At 39.2% G+C, this 17,253-nt stretch overlaps 1 protein-coding gene across 29 annotated transcripts in view; it reads right to left on the reverse strand.

Moving 5' to 3' along the window:
• Window positions 1-17,253, reverse strand: part of PLEKHA5 (pleckstrin homology domain containing A5) — a 273,041-nt gene that overhangs the window by 71,107 nt on the left and 184,681 nt on the right. For 26 of the 29 annotated variants that reach the window (XR_012155733.1, XR_012155734.1, XM_073318781.1 and 23 more), the window contains 3 exons: window positions 16,218-16,318; window positions 14,491-14,606; window positions 5,843-6,295 (listed from right to left, as the gene is read on the reverse strand). Coding sequence is in view for 27 of the 29 variants with exons in the window: in XM_073318781.1 (XP_073174882.1) it covers window positions 5,843-6,295; window positions 14,491-14,606; window positions 16,218-16,318 (670 nt within the window). In the remaining 2 variants the exon portion in view is untranslated. Of the gene's footprint in view, window positions 1-5,842; window positions 6,296-10,945; window positions 11,011-14,490; window positions 14,651-14,989; window positions 15,042-16,217; window positions 16,319-17,253 lie in introns of those variants that run through there. The other 3 variants (XM_073318923.1, XM_073318879.1, XM_073318870.1) reach the window with 3 other exon arrangements.

Raw genomic sequence — 17,253 nt, forward strand, 5'->3', positions numbered from 1 at the left:
ATTTTGTACATAGGTAAATTAATCGTATACAAAAATGTTAGTTTTTCCAAACAAGTCTCTTCTCAAGACCATCCTCTTTGCTTACACCCAACTATGTGCATTTGCACTGCTGTAATTATGAAAAAGACAAAAAACAGTCACTATCCTTTCCTAACTGTTGTTCTTCGAGATGTGTTGCTCATGTCCATTCCAGGCTAGGTGTGCGCATGCCACGTGCACAGTTGCCAGTTTTCTTCTTAACATGAGCTTCCCTGATGGACTTAAAACAGCTCAAATGCGGGTTGCTCACTGGCATGGGCTTGCCGCAGGAGGTACCCGGCTTGCAGCCCGGGGATGGGGGCATTCCCAGTCCCTGGGATGATGTCCCTCGATGACTGGGACCACTATTTACATTCTATAGACTAATGCTGATTGATAACTAAATACATTAACTGCAAAAACTATATAAACTAGACTACAGAGTCCAAACCATTGGGAAAGACTTCCAAGAGAACAAGGAGGTGGTTCCAAGTAACCGTCACAGGTGGTAAGAAGGAATTAAGAGGGTGCAGAGCTGGCAGCGCCCCTCATACCAGCGCATGTGTGTGGGCTCCAGAGGGTGCTAGGGCCAAGTCCTATGGATACCACTAACGGAAAAACATCTCCCGCATCTCTGCACATGGCATGCACACACCTAGCATGCAATGGACATGAACAAGCACTCAAAGTTTCTTTGTATTTCAATACAACACATCCAAATGCCCCTTACCTATACTTTCCAGTGGATTTGGAATCCCAGGGAGCTAGACGTTCCATCTCCCATTGAATTTCAACTCTCATTCAGTGGGAATTGGGCACTTGGCTCCTTTAAACGTCTTTGAAAACCCAGTCTAATTTGGGTAATTTTTTTTTTGTATTTTAACGTATGAAAAATTGTAATTTAAAAAAGTCTACCCCCACTATTTGTTCCTAAGTTCTGGAATTTCAGAAGATTTAAACACCCACCACTTCTTACTAATTATTAGCACTAGAAAAAAAATCCTTAAATGAAGCCCTGGTTTTCAATCCAGTGATTAAACCCAAAGCTGGGCTGTCAGTGTTATGAGGATACACAAAACCTCTACTCAAAGCAAGATGCCTCATGGGCAGCACGAGACAAGTGCAGTTAAGTAATCCATCATGTAAACTGCTGAGCTGCAGGAACAGTTCTATGGCTGGCATTATAAATGACCCACAAAATCTTCAATTTATAGAAAAACTTCTGCAAGATAAAAAAACTCTTTAAAACTTTGGGAATGTCTCCATTGCATGTGATTATTGCTGGGATCTAAGATTTGTTCCAGTCTGGAAGTTAACTCACTTACTCTAAATGGGGAGAGAGCTTGCTGATATGCTTTCTACGTGCTCAATCCTGTGACTTACAGAGTGCTCTCAGACCTATATGTACAAAAAGCACCGCCTTACAAGCTCAAGGCTAAAAATGCCCCTCAATCATAAAGAGTACGGTTAATGGTTTCCTTAGACTGCCTCATGTGAGAGTATAGAGGAAAATGGCAAAATGGAGGAGATTTAAGTGATCTCTTCAAAATATAGGGTAGAGGAATCCAAAACTATGTATGGGACTAATCTTTTGGTTAAGAATATACTCAGAGTGTACTCTGTAACGAAGACTACAAATATGCAGATATTTGGCACACACATTTCTCACAACTAAGAACCAGGACTGGCTCTAGGCACCAGCAAATCAAGCACGTTCTTGGGGCGGCACAATTCCAGGGGTGGCATTCCGGCCATCATTTTTATTTTATTTTATTTTGTTTTGCTTGGGCAGTTGTGCTCTTGGAGCTTGGGGCAGCAAAAAACCTAGAGGTGGCCCTGGTAAGAACAGTTAGCTGAATCACTATTTTGTCGAAAATGTTTACCTACTACTGTTACTTTTAACACCTACAGTTAATGTAACAGAAGACTGGACAACTTCAGTTTTCAGATGATTATTTGACAAAACTTTTGCTGTTCAAAAGTCTTCCTGGTTGCCTTGAATAGTCACAGTCCCCTCTGTGTAAATCTCTCACACAGCCAGTGAGAAAAACATAAACAGCAAGGGGAATCAAGATCAGATGCAGTACCCCTTCCAACTTATTCTTAATGTCTAGACATCCTTTATTATATATTCTTTGGAGAAATTTATGTTTTTACAAAAAAATCGTGTACATGAGCTATTTTGTGGGACATCTACTGGCTTGCACAAACTGTCCTATGGAAAATTTACTGATCTCTCCCAATCTACTGATTTTAGTTTGAACGTACTATGAATGCGAAAGGACAGCCGCGGGGGGGGGGGGGGGGGTGGAGGGGGAAGGGAAGGCGGAGGGAATACAGAATTTCAGGGTTTAATAGTTGTGCTATTATTTCTGCCCTTGAAGTGCTTTGGGCTATTTAGAACTATAATGGTGGAGTATCCGCTCCTCTTTAATAGGGCGACCAGACAGCAAGTATAAAAAATAGGGACGGGGGTGGGAGGTAATAGGAGCCTGTATAAGAAAAAGACCTAAAAATCAGGACTGTCCCTATAAAATCAGGGCATCTGGTCACCCTACTCTTTAAAAGTATTCCTAAAAAGTAATTCTTCAGATGCTTACTGTTATGATAAGCAACTTTTTACCTACTATCAAAACTAACAAATGTTATAAACACCCCAGAACCCTGAAATTCTAAATTTTATCTGTAGTTTATAGAGGCGGTCTGTAAGGGTTTGTTTTTTGTTTTTTTTTAAAATAAATTGGGCTTGTGCCTTTGGCTCTGATATATATAAAACCTTAAGACTTTTTTTTTTAACCTTAGAAATGTTAGTACAGTAATATCAAGTTTGGTCTTCCCTGCTTTAGCTGGAAAACTCTGGGAGGTCTCATGGATGCTTTTTCAAAAGAACCTCAGTAAAAGGGTTGAGGATGCTGAGTCTTTAAACAAAGGCTGCCCTTCTCCAAAATGTTAGTCATGGAAGTTAAATAGGTCTTATTAAAAACCAACAAAATCCAACCTTACTGAAAAACAAAACAAAACAGTTTTAACATTAAAACTTCCTTTCCCCTCTCAATAGCTCATCTTTCATTCTCTTGTGATGTCACCTTTTCACTAGTTCTCCAAATCAGAAATTTTCTAGTCTAGACAAAACCTGAATTTCTAGTGTAAAAAAGGAGCACTATAAACCCTTTTCTCAAAACAGCAACAACAAAAAAACCTTCAGGCCACCTTTATGTATCCCAAAAAATCAAAGAAGGGCACAAGCCCAATTTTAATTCCACTTTGCTGATCAGCTTTACATCAAGCTTCATTTTTAAGTATATTGTTTGTGCTACCAATTTCATCCACATTTAAATAAGAAATGATCTCTATGCTCAAGGAGATTCTGTTCTGCCAGTTAATGTTTTGTTTATGTTTTCCACTATACACCTTCCACAATGAAATCAGTGTGTTTTGGAATACAGCCAACATAATACTGCACTGGAGCAATGATAAGAGAAATCCAAAAGGTTTTATCCTTGTTCATAATTGAAAAACAACATCTATTCAACTATCACTGTCTGGATGCAAGTTACACAATTTTTTAATTCTAATTTAAAAAAATCTAATTACATCACAAAACTGTGTTAAGTTCTCATTGCCCAAGCACACACAACATGATAAATGTCAAGGTTTAATAGTCACTCCATGTAGTACAAATTAAAATTGATCAACTGGCAACACAAATATATCAGGAATACTATTTGACCTTCAGATACCAATTATATTTAATGATGGGGCTGTTCTAGAACTATAGCAATTGAGTCAGAGTAAGGTAAACTTTCACAGCTTTGCAAAGAACAGATCTTAGGAACATTCCAGCAAAGATTATTCAGGTCAACCTACCTCCTCCTTACTCTGTACTCCCTACAATGTGAAGGGCATAATTTCCCACTCTCCAAATTCCTCCTGCAGTGACATTCCCATAAAAATTTAATTGAAAGCAAAAAATTTTAATAGAAGTTTGAGAAATAAATATTCTAAACTCATGTTTAGGGTGCCATACAATGCAGTTGCCTGTTAGACATCCTGAAAGTGACGTCCCTATGCTTCTGTCATGCAGAACAACTGCTAACACGGCAAGATTTAATACTGTCAATGATTCACGGAGGTACTTTAAAGTTCTCTGATTAATCACTGGAATGCACCGTTAGACTTTGGAGGTGCTATGCCATAAGCATGGTTATATGTAGAAAAGAAAGCGATTAACATGAATTTAGATGAATTTGCATGACAAACTCCAAACGATAAAATTTAGGATATACTTTTCTTTTTAACTTTTTTTAAAAAAAATAGTATAAAATCTTTTTAAAAACAGTGCTCAGGCAATTTCACGAACAGGGACTTTTCCTCATGGAGTGGTTAAAAACAAGTGTTTTAAAGAATCACCACTCTCTGTGCTGGAATGGAAAATTCTTAACTACATTACTCCTGGGGGAATTCTGCACCTCGGTGTATGCAGAATTTGCACAGGACTTAGTTTTTTGCACAGAATTTCCTTTTCCTCCATAGATATGGGCTGCAGAGCTGCTGGCCGCCACTAGGGGCCACTGGACCCCACAGAGCACAGCTCACAAGTACAGAATTCCCCCAGGTGTACTACATCTGAAGTTTGCATTGTAATAGTCCAAGACTAACTTCTCACTTCCCTCCAGTCACAGTTGAGGCATATTGATGGTTCATTAGGGAAAACTTTGCACTGTAATACAGGCTAAGTTCACTTAGAGGGGTTTTTGACCAGCTTTAATATGCAGCTCAGATACTTAATTCTACTTTCAATATTCTAATTCCTCATATGGTGTATGCATTTTGTCAGTGCTTTCCCTCTTGTTTAACCACATAAATTACCTACCACCTCTGTTCAAATCCACTACTCACCAATGAACTGATTCTACCATGATGGCAACTGAGGGAAGAACACAGAAACAAGACAGGGGAGAAAGAGGGATGATTTCCCTCTGATGTCAGAACCCCCACCAATGGGAGAGGGGAATGGAAAGGAAGGGCAGAGGAGAAGGCAAATCACATTTCCAACAATCCGTGCATTTCACAGTAATCACCTAAATTGACAATACAAGAATCTACTTATCTGTACATTTCCTTCTTAAGCACACAAACCCCATGCCAAAGTTTTAACAGGAATATGCAATATTTTTGTTTGTGTTTAATATGCGTATTTTTGGAGTTTACATCTGTCTTATTTCCTGGTCTCACTTTAAGTATTCCTTGAAGTCAACGATTGAATTTAGCAAACATTTTGTTTTAATTCCTAATTTACTCTTCTTCATTTATGGGGGCTGTTTACTCTTTGAATTTCATTCAATTTGAAACCCCCCCCCCCCAAAAAAAGATGTAATTGTTTCCAAATGCTTTCAATTTGTTTTTATGCATTAATAGATATTTACACACACAATACTACCAAGGAATGTTAAAGTCACCAGCAACGCCAATTGTAAAAACAAAATACCCCCCCCCCAAACTCCCCCTTCCCCCCGACATATCTTACCTCATTTCATATATTCTTCCCCAACCTAAATTTTGTGCCTAAAAACTAGCTGGCAGTGCCCATTTAAATACAAAAACTTTTACCGAGGCTAAGTGACTGTTTGAGACCGTCTCTTACTATCTACTTAGATTGTGTATCTAGATAACCAGTGTGCACAATAATGCATGACAACCTCTTTAAGGCAAAAATTGGACTTTATGGGAATGTAATATTGAGTCAATTACACACTTGAAAAAGAATCTGACCAAGATATTTTGACAGAAAATCTAAATTAAAAAAAATAATCAAATTGCTTACCCTCTTGTTTCGTCATCTTGCCCCTTTCCTCTCTGAATTCTAATCCACTGCTCCAACTGAAGCATTGAATTAGTTCTCTGTATGACTCGTTCAGACTCCATATGTGCGTGAACTGTATTGTGCTGTCCTCCATCTCCAGTTTCCGCCACAATATTGACAGCTTTATTCTCAGACCCATTTAAATGAACTGGTCTGTAGTTTCCAGCCTGAAGTGCACTCACTGGTAAGGTTCTGTATTCTGAATTTAGCTTTACACTATTAATTTTAGTTAAGGGTTTATCTTGTCCAACTTTCTGAAATCCATATTTTTCAGCTTCCAAAGACGACTTCTCTTCATTTTTGCTTACTTCTTTGTTTTTTTGATTATTCTGTGCCTCTGGTTTAATTAACACTCTGTGATTTGAAATGTTATTCACTTCTCGAGATGGTGTGTTTTCAGTTACCTTCTCTACTCTGCAAAGAGAAGGGAATGGCATAACAACATAACTACACACAAAATGTAATAGCTGAAGTATTTGCTTTTGAAAAAACACCCCTTGATTATTACGGGTTCCAGATTGTTCTAAGAGACCATTGTCTAACCAATAAGATGTAACAGCTTGTCTTTGGGAGAATAATCCAGGCCAGTTTTAAATGGTCAGTAGTAGGTTTTGTTTGTTTGTTTGTTTAAGAATTCCCCTCCACTTCTTTCTATTTTAGGAATATCCATACCAATCCAAACTCCAAGTTATACCATCATGGTAAGTGGCCACTGAACAGGTTGTCATCAAGCTAGAGAAACTGGAAGAGCAGATATTAAATTTCCCAAAGGCTGGAACAGCACATACTCTGTGGCTCTTCTCAGGAATCAAAGCCTCTGGAATGCAAACAGCTTAAAATCCAGACTGACTTCAAACCAAAGTGTTTCAGATGGCAGCATATTATGTTCCTGTCTAGCTCATAATTCACTATGCTAGTCATTTCAATGTATAATGGGCACATTATTCTATATTTTAAACTTTATATGGTCACTGACATCAATTACCTCTCTCTGGTATGTTGTCATTTCAGCTATTGTATATTTTGTGGGAAATGCTTGTGGCTTCCTTAATTTTAGGAGGAAAATATCTGCTGACTATGGAACTGTGGCACAGAATAATTATATATATTTTTAGAACCAAACTGTAACTGCTATACAGTATTTATATTACACAAGTTATAGAAATGTATACCTTGAGAGCTTAATGATTTTCTTTTTTAAATTCTAGTGTTTCAAGGAGTCAAGGGTGCTTCAACACTGGGACATTTGAGCCCTAAGTTTCCAACTGTGTGCCTAATTTGTATCACAACTGACAATTGCATGTGCAAATAGTACTTTGAGATGCATATCACCAATTATACTATTTATCAGTGCAAGCAGCCCATTGTGTCCATTTCCATGCAATCTAAGTAACTGCATACGCACACTGATTTATGTTCACTTGAATTCTGAGCATTAGGCCTATATGTATGACAAATATTAAGCATCATTCCGGAAGTTTATTTAAACCATAAATACTTTAAGAATATTTTCACAAGCGAATCATGTTGGGTATAATTTTCATACGCACCTAAACTACTGAGAAACTGAATTCCCTTTGGAAAGTTTTACCCATTATTCCTATAGTTTCTTCAAGAATTCTGGACATTTATTTTTCAAATACTTCACTGGTGAAATGCTTACAAATTAAGTAGAATCATGCCTTTTAATACCAAGCAGTTGGTAAGGAGTTCTATTAATATGTTGTAACAACTCCTACACAGACGGACTGCAGATATATGAACTAGTTTAAATGTTTTTACAAGGAATTTCTTAGACTGACACAAACTCCTATCCCAGCCACAAGTGCTAGCTCAACTAGACTAACGATTTACAAATGAAGAAAATAAACCATTTCTGCAGTGTAGTTTTAGAGTGGAACTGAGCCTTTTTTGTAGGTACATTTCTCTTGGTTCAAGACCATTAACATAGCAAAACAAATTAAAACTACACGGGCAGTTATGAGAATTAATGAAAGATTAAGGCAATTCTGTATGAGTATGCATCTGCTAGGTCAACTAGATCTACCAAATTGGTAGGATATACTGTAACTCTTCCTCCACTGTATCTCCTTCCTAAAAACAAGTTAAAATACTCAAACTCAGAGCAGTTACAAGGGCTTGTCTATACAAATATTTAGTTTGCAGCAAGCTGGCGTGTGAATCTACCCTGCACTAGCCTACTGCACTCTAAGGGTCTATGTGGACCCTGGTGACATACATTAACAGTTCATTAATGTGCTTTGATCTAGTCATCTTTCAGAGGAGTCTCATCTTTTGGAGGAATTCAGACTTTGAGACTCAATCCCCTTGCCGGGTTTCAGAGCCCAGGCTCCAGCCTGAGCCTGAACATCTACACTGCTATTTTCAGCCCCATAGAGAGACCCCTGTGATCCCAAGTCAGTTGATCTGGGCTCAGAGTTGCTGCTAAGAGTCTTTTTTGCAGCGCAGGCATGAATACCCTCAGTGTTCTTGTGGACAAGCCACTGGTTAAAGCTATGCAAGTCCTACTTTGTCCTACTTTGCTGTGAATTATCTGATGAAATCTCTGAGAAGTGAAGGGATACAATAACCCCTAGCCCTACATTCACCCATCTGTGAAGTATGAAAAAAGTTTGACTTTTACAAAAGAATGTATTTAACGTATCTCAGTCAGAAATAGCAATGTTCATGGTGTGCAGGAGCCCAGCTGTTAGAGGCAGAAAACATACAGGCTGAAAGGCACTTGAGAAACATGCAAACCAATACTCAAATGTGCATCTCTGTGGCTGCTTGCATCAACATGTCATCCATCAGGACAATGAACTGTTTCTTGCAGTGTTGGTGGATTCCCATGTTTGATCCATCTTATGTTTTCTGCTATCAGGTCAACATGGCATCTGGCAACATTAAGTCTTCTGATGATTTTTTCATTGGAATTTCAAAGGGTTTTTTTGGTAGAAGAATAAGCACATGCCATGCCATAAGCACTTCTCTTTCTTGGTCTACCAACATTCCAGTATTTTTGCCTAAGCAAGTACTTGTGAATTTTTTTTTTTTCTAAAAATGTGCTCTCTTACACAATTGAACCCAAACTAAACGACTTACCCAAAAGAGAAAATGGATGTCAGGTTCTGCCAAAGACCTCTCACAGATAATAATAGGTACAGCATTGATAATTACAGATACGAAAAATTGAATGTTAAAAGTTTCTAAGACCACCACTAAAAAATTTGAAAATGCCAAAATTAAGGTAGTTTTTGCAACTTAATTCAGTCCCTTTGCACTTATGCACTAAGTCTTTAATTACATGATCACACACAACCGCATGAGGTGCACAGGCTAAGGGGAACCCCATTTTACTGACAGAACAGCAAAGTATTTAGATTTGACAGATTCTTTCCGAGGTGAAAGGTGGCTGAGTGATGTGGACCTGCCAAATTAGCTATTATGAGTTCTACTCCCAGCTCATATAATTAGGTGGCCTTGTCAATAGTAAGGGTTGTGAAGGACCAAAAATTATTAACTCTAGTGGGTAGAAGCAGAGACTAACTCATGGTCTCCTGGTCCCCAAATCAGGGCATCTTCACCTAGGCTGAAGGGTATTTTGATGGGGGTGGGGTGTAAACTGTTGCCACTGCCAGATTCTCCTCCTTTTAGGTCTACATCAAATCCAGAAGACGATGCATGCACAGGGCTAACAGAATATTCAGGGGTTTTGACAGTAAGCCAGGAATAAGATGTACTGAGCAGAATAGAGGAAAATAGCAATTTTCAACTGCTTAGAACATGACAAAGTCTGAATGGATTTTTATGTTGTCAGGTACTTCCCTCACACCTGGACTATCCCCCTGCCAAATTTCAAGTTCCTGCTGCAAACCAAGAGGCAGCAGAGCTTTCAAAAAAGAGGAATAATGTTTACATTGGAAAATGTTGGGAACCTAGAATAAACCTAACCTTGTAAAAAGATTCCCTGTTTCTACCATCCTGCTTGATGCCAAGGTGGCTTTTGATGGCACAGCCTGGGATTACTTGTTTCCTATCTTTAGTAACTTTAGGTAAGACACTAAAATTCAGAAACAAATTTCACAACTGAACAGCACTGTTAACTTTTACATTGCTATAAATGCCTGTGTCTGAGTCATCTAGGGGTTGATTTTGCCACCTTTACGAACACTGAATAGTACCTTACTCCCTGATATTCAAGAAATAAGTGACTACTCAGTGTACATTAATATGGCAGACTCTAGCCCTTAAAGTGAAGACATACGTTAGATTTGTCAGTTCTTACTTTCTGAACTGGCTGTGGCACAGGCCACAGCAATCATGGGTAAATAGTGTACTGTACTAGGTGATCAGCACAAGAAAATGACATGAGTAGTACACTGATAACATCACTACAGCAGGCAAAAAAACACCTACATTGCTATGGTTTATCATTAAGATGGTGGTGATCTAATTTGGAAATAATCCGATGGTTTGTCAATTTCAAGCGGTTGTTTCAGGTCACATTTTATGAATGAAAAGTCTAAGTGGATTCCTGATAGATTAAAGTATTTGAGATCAGTAGGACCCTGAGGACCTGGTTAAAGTTTGTAAAGGTCTACCATTTAAAAAAATAAAGCCAGACTTACTCAGGTAAAAGCAATTACAATTAAGCCTATGGGGCAAAATAAATTCAACCATAATGAATATGCACCTTACAATATTATATACACTCAGTGCTTTTCCTATGGAAGTAACAAAAATGCTTACTTTATTTCAATTTTTAAAATATTTGGGATAGAGGGAAAGAAGCCATAATTGTCATTTCACTCAAACACACCAATCAAGTGTTTTTCCATTGCATATATAAAAATGATCCGGAAAACTCACCAAATTATTCACTGTACAACAGGTAAGAATGGCAATAAGGACCAGTTTGGGCTTTTGAGGAATTTATCAAAGATTCTCCTCTCTCATTAGCTCTCCATAGGATTTTTCACCAAAAGCTCAAACCCTCGACTTAAGCTATTAATCATTCAAGATCAATTATCCAAGAAAGAAATAAAGTAACTGTTTCCTCACCTCAAATTTTGTTTTATTTTAAGCAGGCTTTAAACGGGGGAGGTAAAAATCACTTTAGGGCAAATCTGGATAAAAAGGAATGCTTTCATCAGAAAAAGAATAACTATTCTCATATCCACAAAAGACAGAAAAATTGCAGGCTGGAATTTTTTAAAGCTGAAATGCACAATTTTACAGACTGTTAGGCCTAGGTACAAGCAAGTTCCAGGAATGCCATTGTTCGTGAAATAGCAAAACTTCTACATTTAAATAAATATATCATTTTATTGATAGGCAATTTAACTTCAGAAAACAAAAGGTATGGAAGTAAGGTGCTGAGCATCAGTTTGGATGAATACTAGCCTACCTATTGTACCTGAAGTAAAATTCAATAGGAAAATTATATTTAGGATACACAACTCCTAGCAAGAAGAAAAAAATTAAAATAAAGAGACAAAAGCACTTGCTGATTAGATGATTCAACCAAGAGCACTTTATCCCATATGTTAAGGGAATGCTAAAACATCAGGTTACTTAAGGATGAGGTCATAGATAATATTTAACAGATTTGCCTGGGGAGCCAATACTTATTTTACAGTGTGTACAAGATCATATCCTGCTAAACAGTTCATTTTTAAAGACTGATTTTATAGCCAAAAGATTGATTCACCAGAAACAGATGTCTGCTTTCCCCCCGCCCTCTGGTTATAGCTAAAGATACAAAAGCCTAAGAGACTTTGCTAGTCTTGAAAAGTATCTGTTCAATTAATTCTTTCAAGACTATTAGTGTGCCTTTCAAGGGGACCGATTTTAGTTTTGCATGCAACATGGACTGCAGTATCAACCCCTTAAAATATACTCACAAACCTAAGGCTAAATCCTACAACCCTGACACAACTAAGGGCGTATCTACATTTTGCTGCAGACTACAGGGGGTGTGAATTGTTGCGACCTAACTGCTCTGTATGGAAGCTGCTGTCATGAACTATTAAGGCACCTAGTTCACATTAACATTAGTTCTCTTTCAGTTTACACCTCCATAGTCCACACTGCAGTGTAGCACAGACATATCTTAAGATAACCAAGACCCCATATAAAATACGCAAACCCATTATCTGAGACAGAACACAGATTTCTGCAGCACTCACACATCCCTCCCTTCCTCAGTCTTCACCTCATCCCTCCATCCACTGCTACTATAACAAAGACTATTGCATGGAGAAAATAAAGAGCGCACAAAAGAGGGAAATCTTGCTGGTCAGAAGTTCTAGATCCTCTGTTCACTACCACCAATCCCTTCACCCACTAACATTTTAAAGACATTGTTTTCCAATATTCAGCTGCTAAAGTAGACAGAATTGGCCTGATAGGTTTGTCCATGATTTGCTGCCTCTCCTAAGCACAGGATCCACAGAAAGGCAGCCCCACTCTAAAGTATTTTAGGAATACGGTCCAGGTTTAGGTAAGCTGGACCTAAAACTTGTGACAAGACCCTTCTAGGTAGATTCTGGGGTGCTCTGATGTGCCCAAGTGAAAAGACTGTAAAAGTTGTAAAAGTTTGAAAACGAAGATTTCCACTGAATTAAATATGAAATGGAATGCTATAATCCCTGCAGTATTCCTGGTGTTATTTATTAAATTAAAATTAAAATTTATTTTACACTGTTCCTAGACATTGTCATGTTCAATTTGTTCTAGATTTTGGTATTAAAATATAATTAGACTGCAGAAGCTGTCACAGAAAAACTGGATAGCAGTCATGGGGACCACTTGACAGATGAGGCCTTTAGTACCGGTAAGAAAATGCGCACTTCTTTCCACCCCTTTGGGTAGGGGATGGTGGACTTAAAATATGGAGCGAGGAGACTTTAATTCCTTGTTCTGTACTCCAGCACTCTTGACAGAAAAAAGCTACCTCACACCCCAAAGATTAATACTACATTCAGAGAATATCTTACATTATTTTGATAAAGTGATCAGTGGAATCATTAAGTCAAATTATAACAATTTAAATCTTAAGAACTGACACCCCAATGATATTTTTCAGTACGCATAGAATACATTTTCATTGATCTTCAAAAGGTTTAACCTTTAAAATACTGCACATATTAAATTTCATTAATACAAACATGAAGTAGTGTAAAAAGGTCAAATTTCAGAGATAGATGATGTGATCATGAACGGGGCAGGACGTGGAGTATGAAACAACCACTCTCAGATGTAGCCTGTGTTACGAATACCTTTCAGAACCCCTGTAAGTGCTACACCAGAGGAGCAAGACTCCTGACTACTATATCCAGCTTTTCCCATGTGTAATTACAGGCAAGTCATTTAACTTCTGGGATTCAGTTTACCCAGATATACAATGGGTAGGTATTCCTACCATACTCTATCTCACAGAGGCACATTGGGAGGCTTAATAATCTGTAATAATCACTATATGAAAAGAGCTAGGCACACACAGATTAATGAAAAAATTACTCTATTTTAATACTCTGTCTTCAAGATGATGGGGAAAAAACACAAGCTAATAGTAACTAATGTTCTCTTCGAGGATATTAGCTGGGATTAAAGCTAAACGTTCTGAATTTTTTCTGTTTAACTTATATTTAATATTAAATCTAAGTATATTCTGATTTTTTGTTAGTCTGACTATCATCCCCCTAAGTCTCTGAACGTTGGACAGAAGTAAAAGGGTCAGTGAGAACACTTGTAATGGAGAAGCTCTCAAAATACTACAGGTTAGATGCATGTATCTACAAAACACTGTTAGCATTGAGCCTAAAGCAGCACTGGTCAGAGCATTCCTTATGGACTTTCAATTTTTATCAGCATACTGCCTGAAGCAAGGACACTAGAATCATGAAGCAGGAATGAGTTTATCACATACAGTGTGTAGTGTGCAAATGTCTTTCTTGAGCTTTACTAATAGTGCGGTGGGCTTGATTTTTCACCTTTTTGCCCTTTTTTCTTTGTTGTGTCCATGTTCATAGGAATTTTTTTTCCTTTTGAAATGTACCACCATTACTGCCATTGGTTCAGATCAAATGGTAGTAGCAACAATGGGCGCACAAACGTAAACGAAGTGCTGGCTGCCATTAGTATTTTAACTACCATGTCATTCTGAGGAAGGTTAGAGGCTTTAAACTCTCAAGAAGCATGGGTATGTCTACACTGCAATTAAAAACCTGTGGCTGGCGCATGCCAGCTGACTCGGGCTAGCAGGGATCGGGCTAAGGCTCTGTTTAATTGTGGTGTAGATGTTCAGGCTTGGGGCGAAGCCTGGGATCTAGGATCCTGTGAGGTGGGAAGGTCCCAGAGCTTGGGCTGCAGTGCAAGTCCAAATGTCTACACCACAACTAAATAGCCCCTTAGCCTGAGTCAGCTAGCATGGGCCAGTCACAGGTATCTAATTGCAGTGCAGACATACCCCACAAGTGCTCTCATCATTGCTATCACTGGTGGGGCTGAACCACAGCTGAATTACCTTACATTTTAAGTGAACGAACTCAAACCCACTATTGGAAATTAACTCCTTGTTCTACTGGTTTGCCAATCTGCATTACCTTTTCACAGGTTCTGTCTGTACAAGTGCTGCATCTATCATGGCTTTCATCCATAACTCCATTTCCTTCCCTGTATCTGTGCAGAAATAATAGGTCCTCATGTTTGGATGAGCTGCCTGATTGGAAATGACAAGGTCATTGTAATAAAAAGACAAGATTTCTGTAAAAGAAAAAAAGGTAAATGTTATTGTTTTCTTACTCCATTGTTGTTAGGTTTATGAAAAAACTCTACAAATAATTTATAGAAAACATTTCGTACAAGAACAATATAATTCACTGTTGTTCTTTTCTTTCAGTGAAATTAGATTAATAAAAGAATTATCTTGAAAGTTGTAATTGTTGCTTCTCTGTGCATGTACCCTGCTGAAATGATTCCTATCTTTCTGCTATCAAAAATCTTATACTGATGTTCATAAAACATTAACTTAATATAAATAATATATTAAGTTATACATTTTCTGCACTCTGAAAAATTCAGTAAGTCTTAATTTGTACTCACCATTGTAACTTTCAGTGATGTACAGCTCAACAGTCATTAAGGACAGCCAAAAAGGAACTCAAAGCCAAGAAATGAAATTCCATGTTAGGAGAGAATATGTAAGGGATGACTTTACTCATGATTAAAGAATATACCAACTAAAATAAACATATAAACACAAAATAGTTTGTCTAATACTGAAATTTAAGTGCTAAACTCAATTTTTTTCTTTCATCCATTCACATCATAGTAAATGCCTCAAGTGTTTTTTCCCAAAATTCAAGAGACAGAGCACGGTGTGCATATATTAGTAATCCCAGTTTCATAAACAACTATGTGTACAATAGAGGAAAATACATTTTAGGGCTTATATATGCGGCCCTGCATTTCGGCCTAAGGGGGTTAAAACTGCACCACACACTAGTGGGCTGAGATGTATGAATGCTGTGTGAATGCTGCGGATGGGAAGTAAAAGGTACTTAAGGCCATGTCTACACAACCAGTTATGTCAGCAAAACTTATGTCACTCAGGGCTGTGAAAACCACCCCACCCCTGAGCAACGTAAGTTTCGCCGGCGTTTAGTGGTATTCTGCACAGTGCTATGTTGGCGGGAGAGCTTCTCCCACCAACATAATTACTGCCGCTTGTTGGGGATGGTTTAATTAGGTCAATGGGAGAGCTCTCTCCTGTCAACAAAAAGAGTGGCTACGTGAGAGATCTTATAGTAGTGCAGCTGCATCGGTGCCACTGTAAAGTCTCTAGCGTAGACATAGCCTTAGTTGGCATTAACTTAATCCTCTTTGACCAGGACTAAGTTAACGTCAACAAGGTACCCTTTAGTTCATGCCCACAGTGTCCACACAGGGGAATTACAGTGCAGCACGTTAGTGTGTGCTGTGATTCACACTCCTGTTGTTGAAACTGCAGGGCCATGTAGACATAGCCTAGCTCCATATGGAGACTGCAATTCCAAGCCACCAAGATGTGCTTATTAAGAGTTGTGAATTAAAAATAAAGGAATTCCAAAATGATGAAATATGCCTGGTTAGCGCCTTCATCAAGTTTAGCAATTATCTGTCTATATCCACAATGAATTCATTTGATTAGATTCCACTGTTTGGATCATCTGCGTATAGTTTTATGCAAAATCAAACTCAGAGGCTGTTTCTGTCTATCCTATCTTGCATAAACACACAGTGAAAAGAGTTCTGCACTCTATGTGTTTCAACTGAAAATGAATGCCCTCACCTTAAAAGCATATTTGCGATTAATATGATCCTCAGAAGAAAGCATCAATATCTGAAAACTAGGTAGAAGTATGCTCCCCAATATTCCCTCTTCTTTTTCATCTAAAATATAATATTTGATTAGAACAACAGTTTTATACACAGAATACATACATTTAGACTCCTTTTCCCCATGTCAAATGGATATGTTTTTCATTCATTGAAAATCAGAGAATTCAACTGTATTCAGTGTTTCACGATGGATTTCAGTAGATGGCCAGTGTCCAGATTGAACACCAGGAGTACTTTACTTTAACATTAGATTGATTAACACAGAGGTGGGCAAACTACAGCCCGCAGGCCACATCCGACCCATGGGACCCTCCTGCCCAGCCCCTGAGCTCCTGGCCCAGGAGGCTAGCCCCTGGCCCCTCCCCTGCTGTTCCCCCTCCCCCGCAGCCTCAGCACGCCACGCCGCCGGCGCAATGCTCTGGGCAGCTGGGCAGCGCAGTTGCAGAGCCACGGCCTGACCCGGTGTTCTGGATGGCGCGGCTGTAGCACCACCAGCCACCGCTGCTCCAGGCAGCACGGTAAGGGGGCAGGGAGCGGGGGGGTGGATAGACGGCAGGGGAGTTGGGGGGGGTTGTCAGGGGGCGGGGGTGTGGATAGGGGTCAGGGCCATCAGAGGGCATGGAACAGGGGGGTTGGATGGGGCAGTGGTCCCAGGGGGCAAGTCAGGAATGAGAGGGGGGGTTGGATGGGACGGCAGTCAGGGGTCGGGGCTCCGGGGGTGGTCAGGGGACAGAGAACAGGGGGTGGTGAATGGGGTAGGAGTCCCGGGGGAGCCATCAGTGGGCATGAAACAGGGTGTGTGTGTGTGTGGGGGGGGAGATAGGAGGCAGGGGCTGGGCCACGCCTGGCTGTTTGGGGCGGAGACAGCCTCCCCTAACTGGCCCTCCATACAACTTTGGAAACCCGATGTGGCCCTCAGGCCAAAAAGTTTGCTCGCCCCTGGTTTAACGTATAAGCTTTTCATGGCACAAGACAGTGGTAGGGAA

Source organism: Lepidochelys kempii, chromosome 1 (genome assembly GCF_965140265.1).
Source record: "Lepidochelys kempii isolate rLepKem1 chromosome 1, rLepKem1.hap2, whole genome shotgun sequence".
NCBI classification, from domain to species: Eukaryota; Metazoa; Chordata; order Testudines; family Cheloniidae; genus Lepidochelys; species Lepidochelys kempii.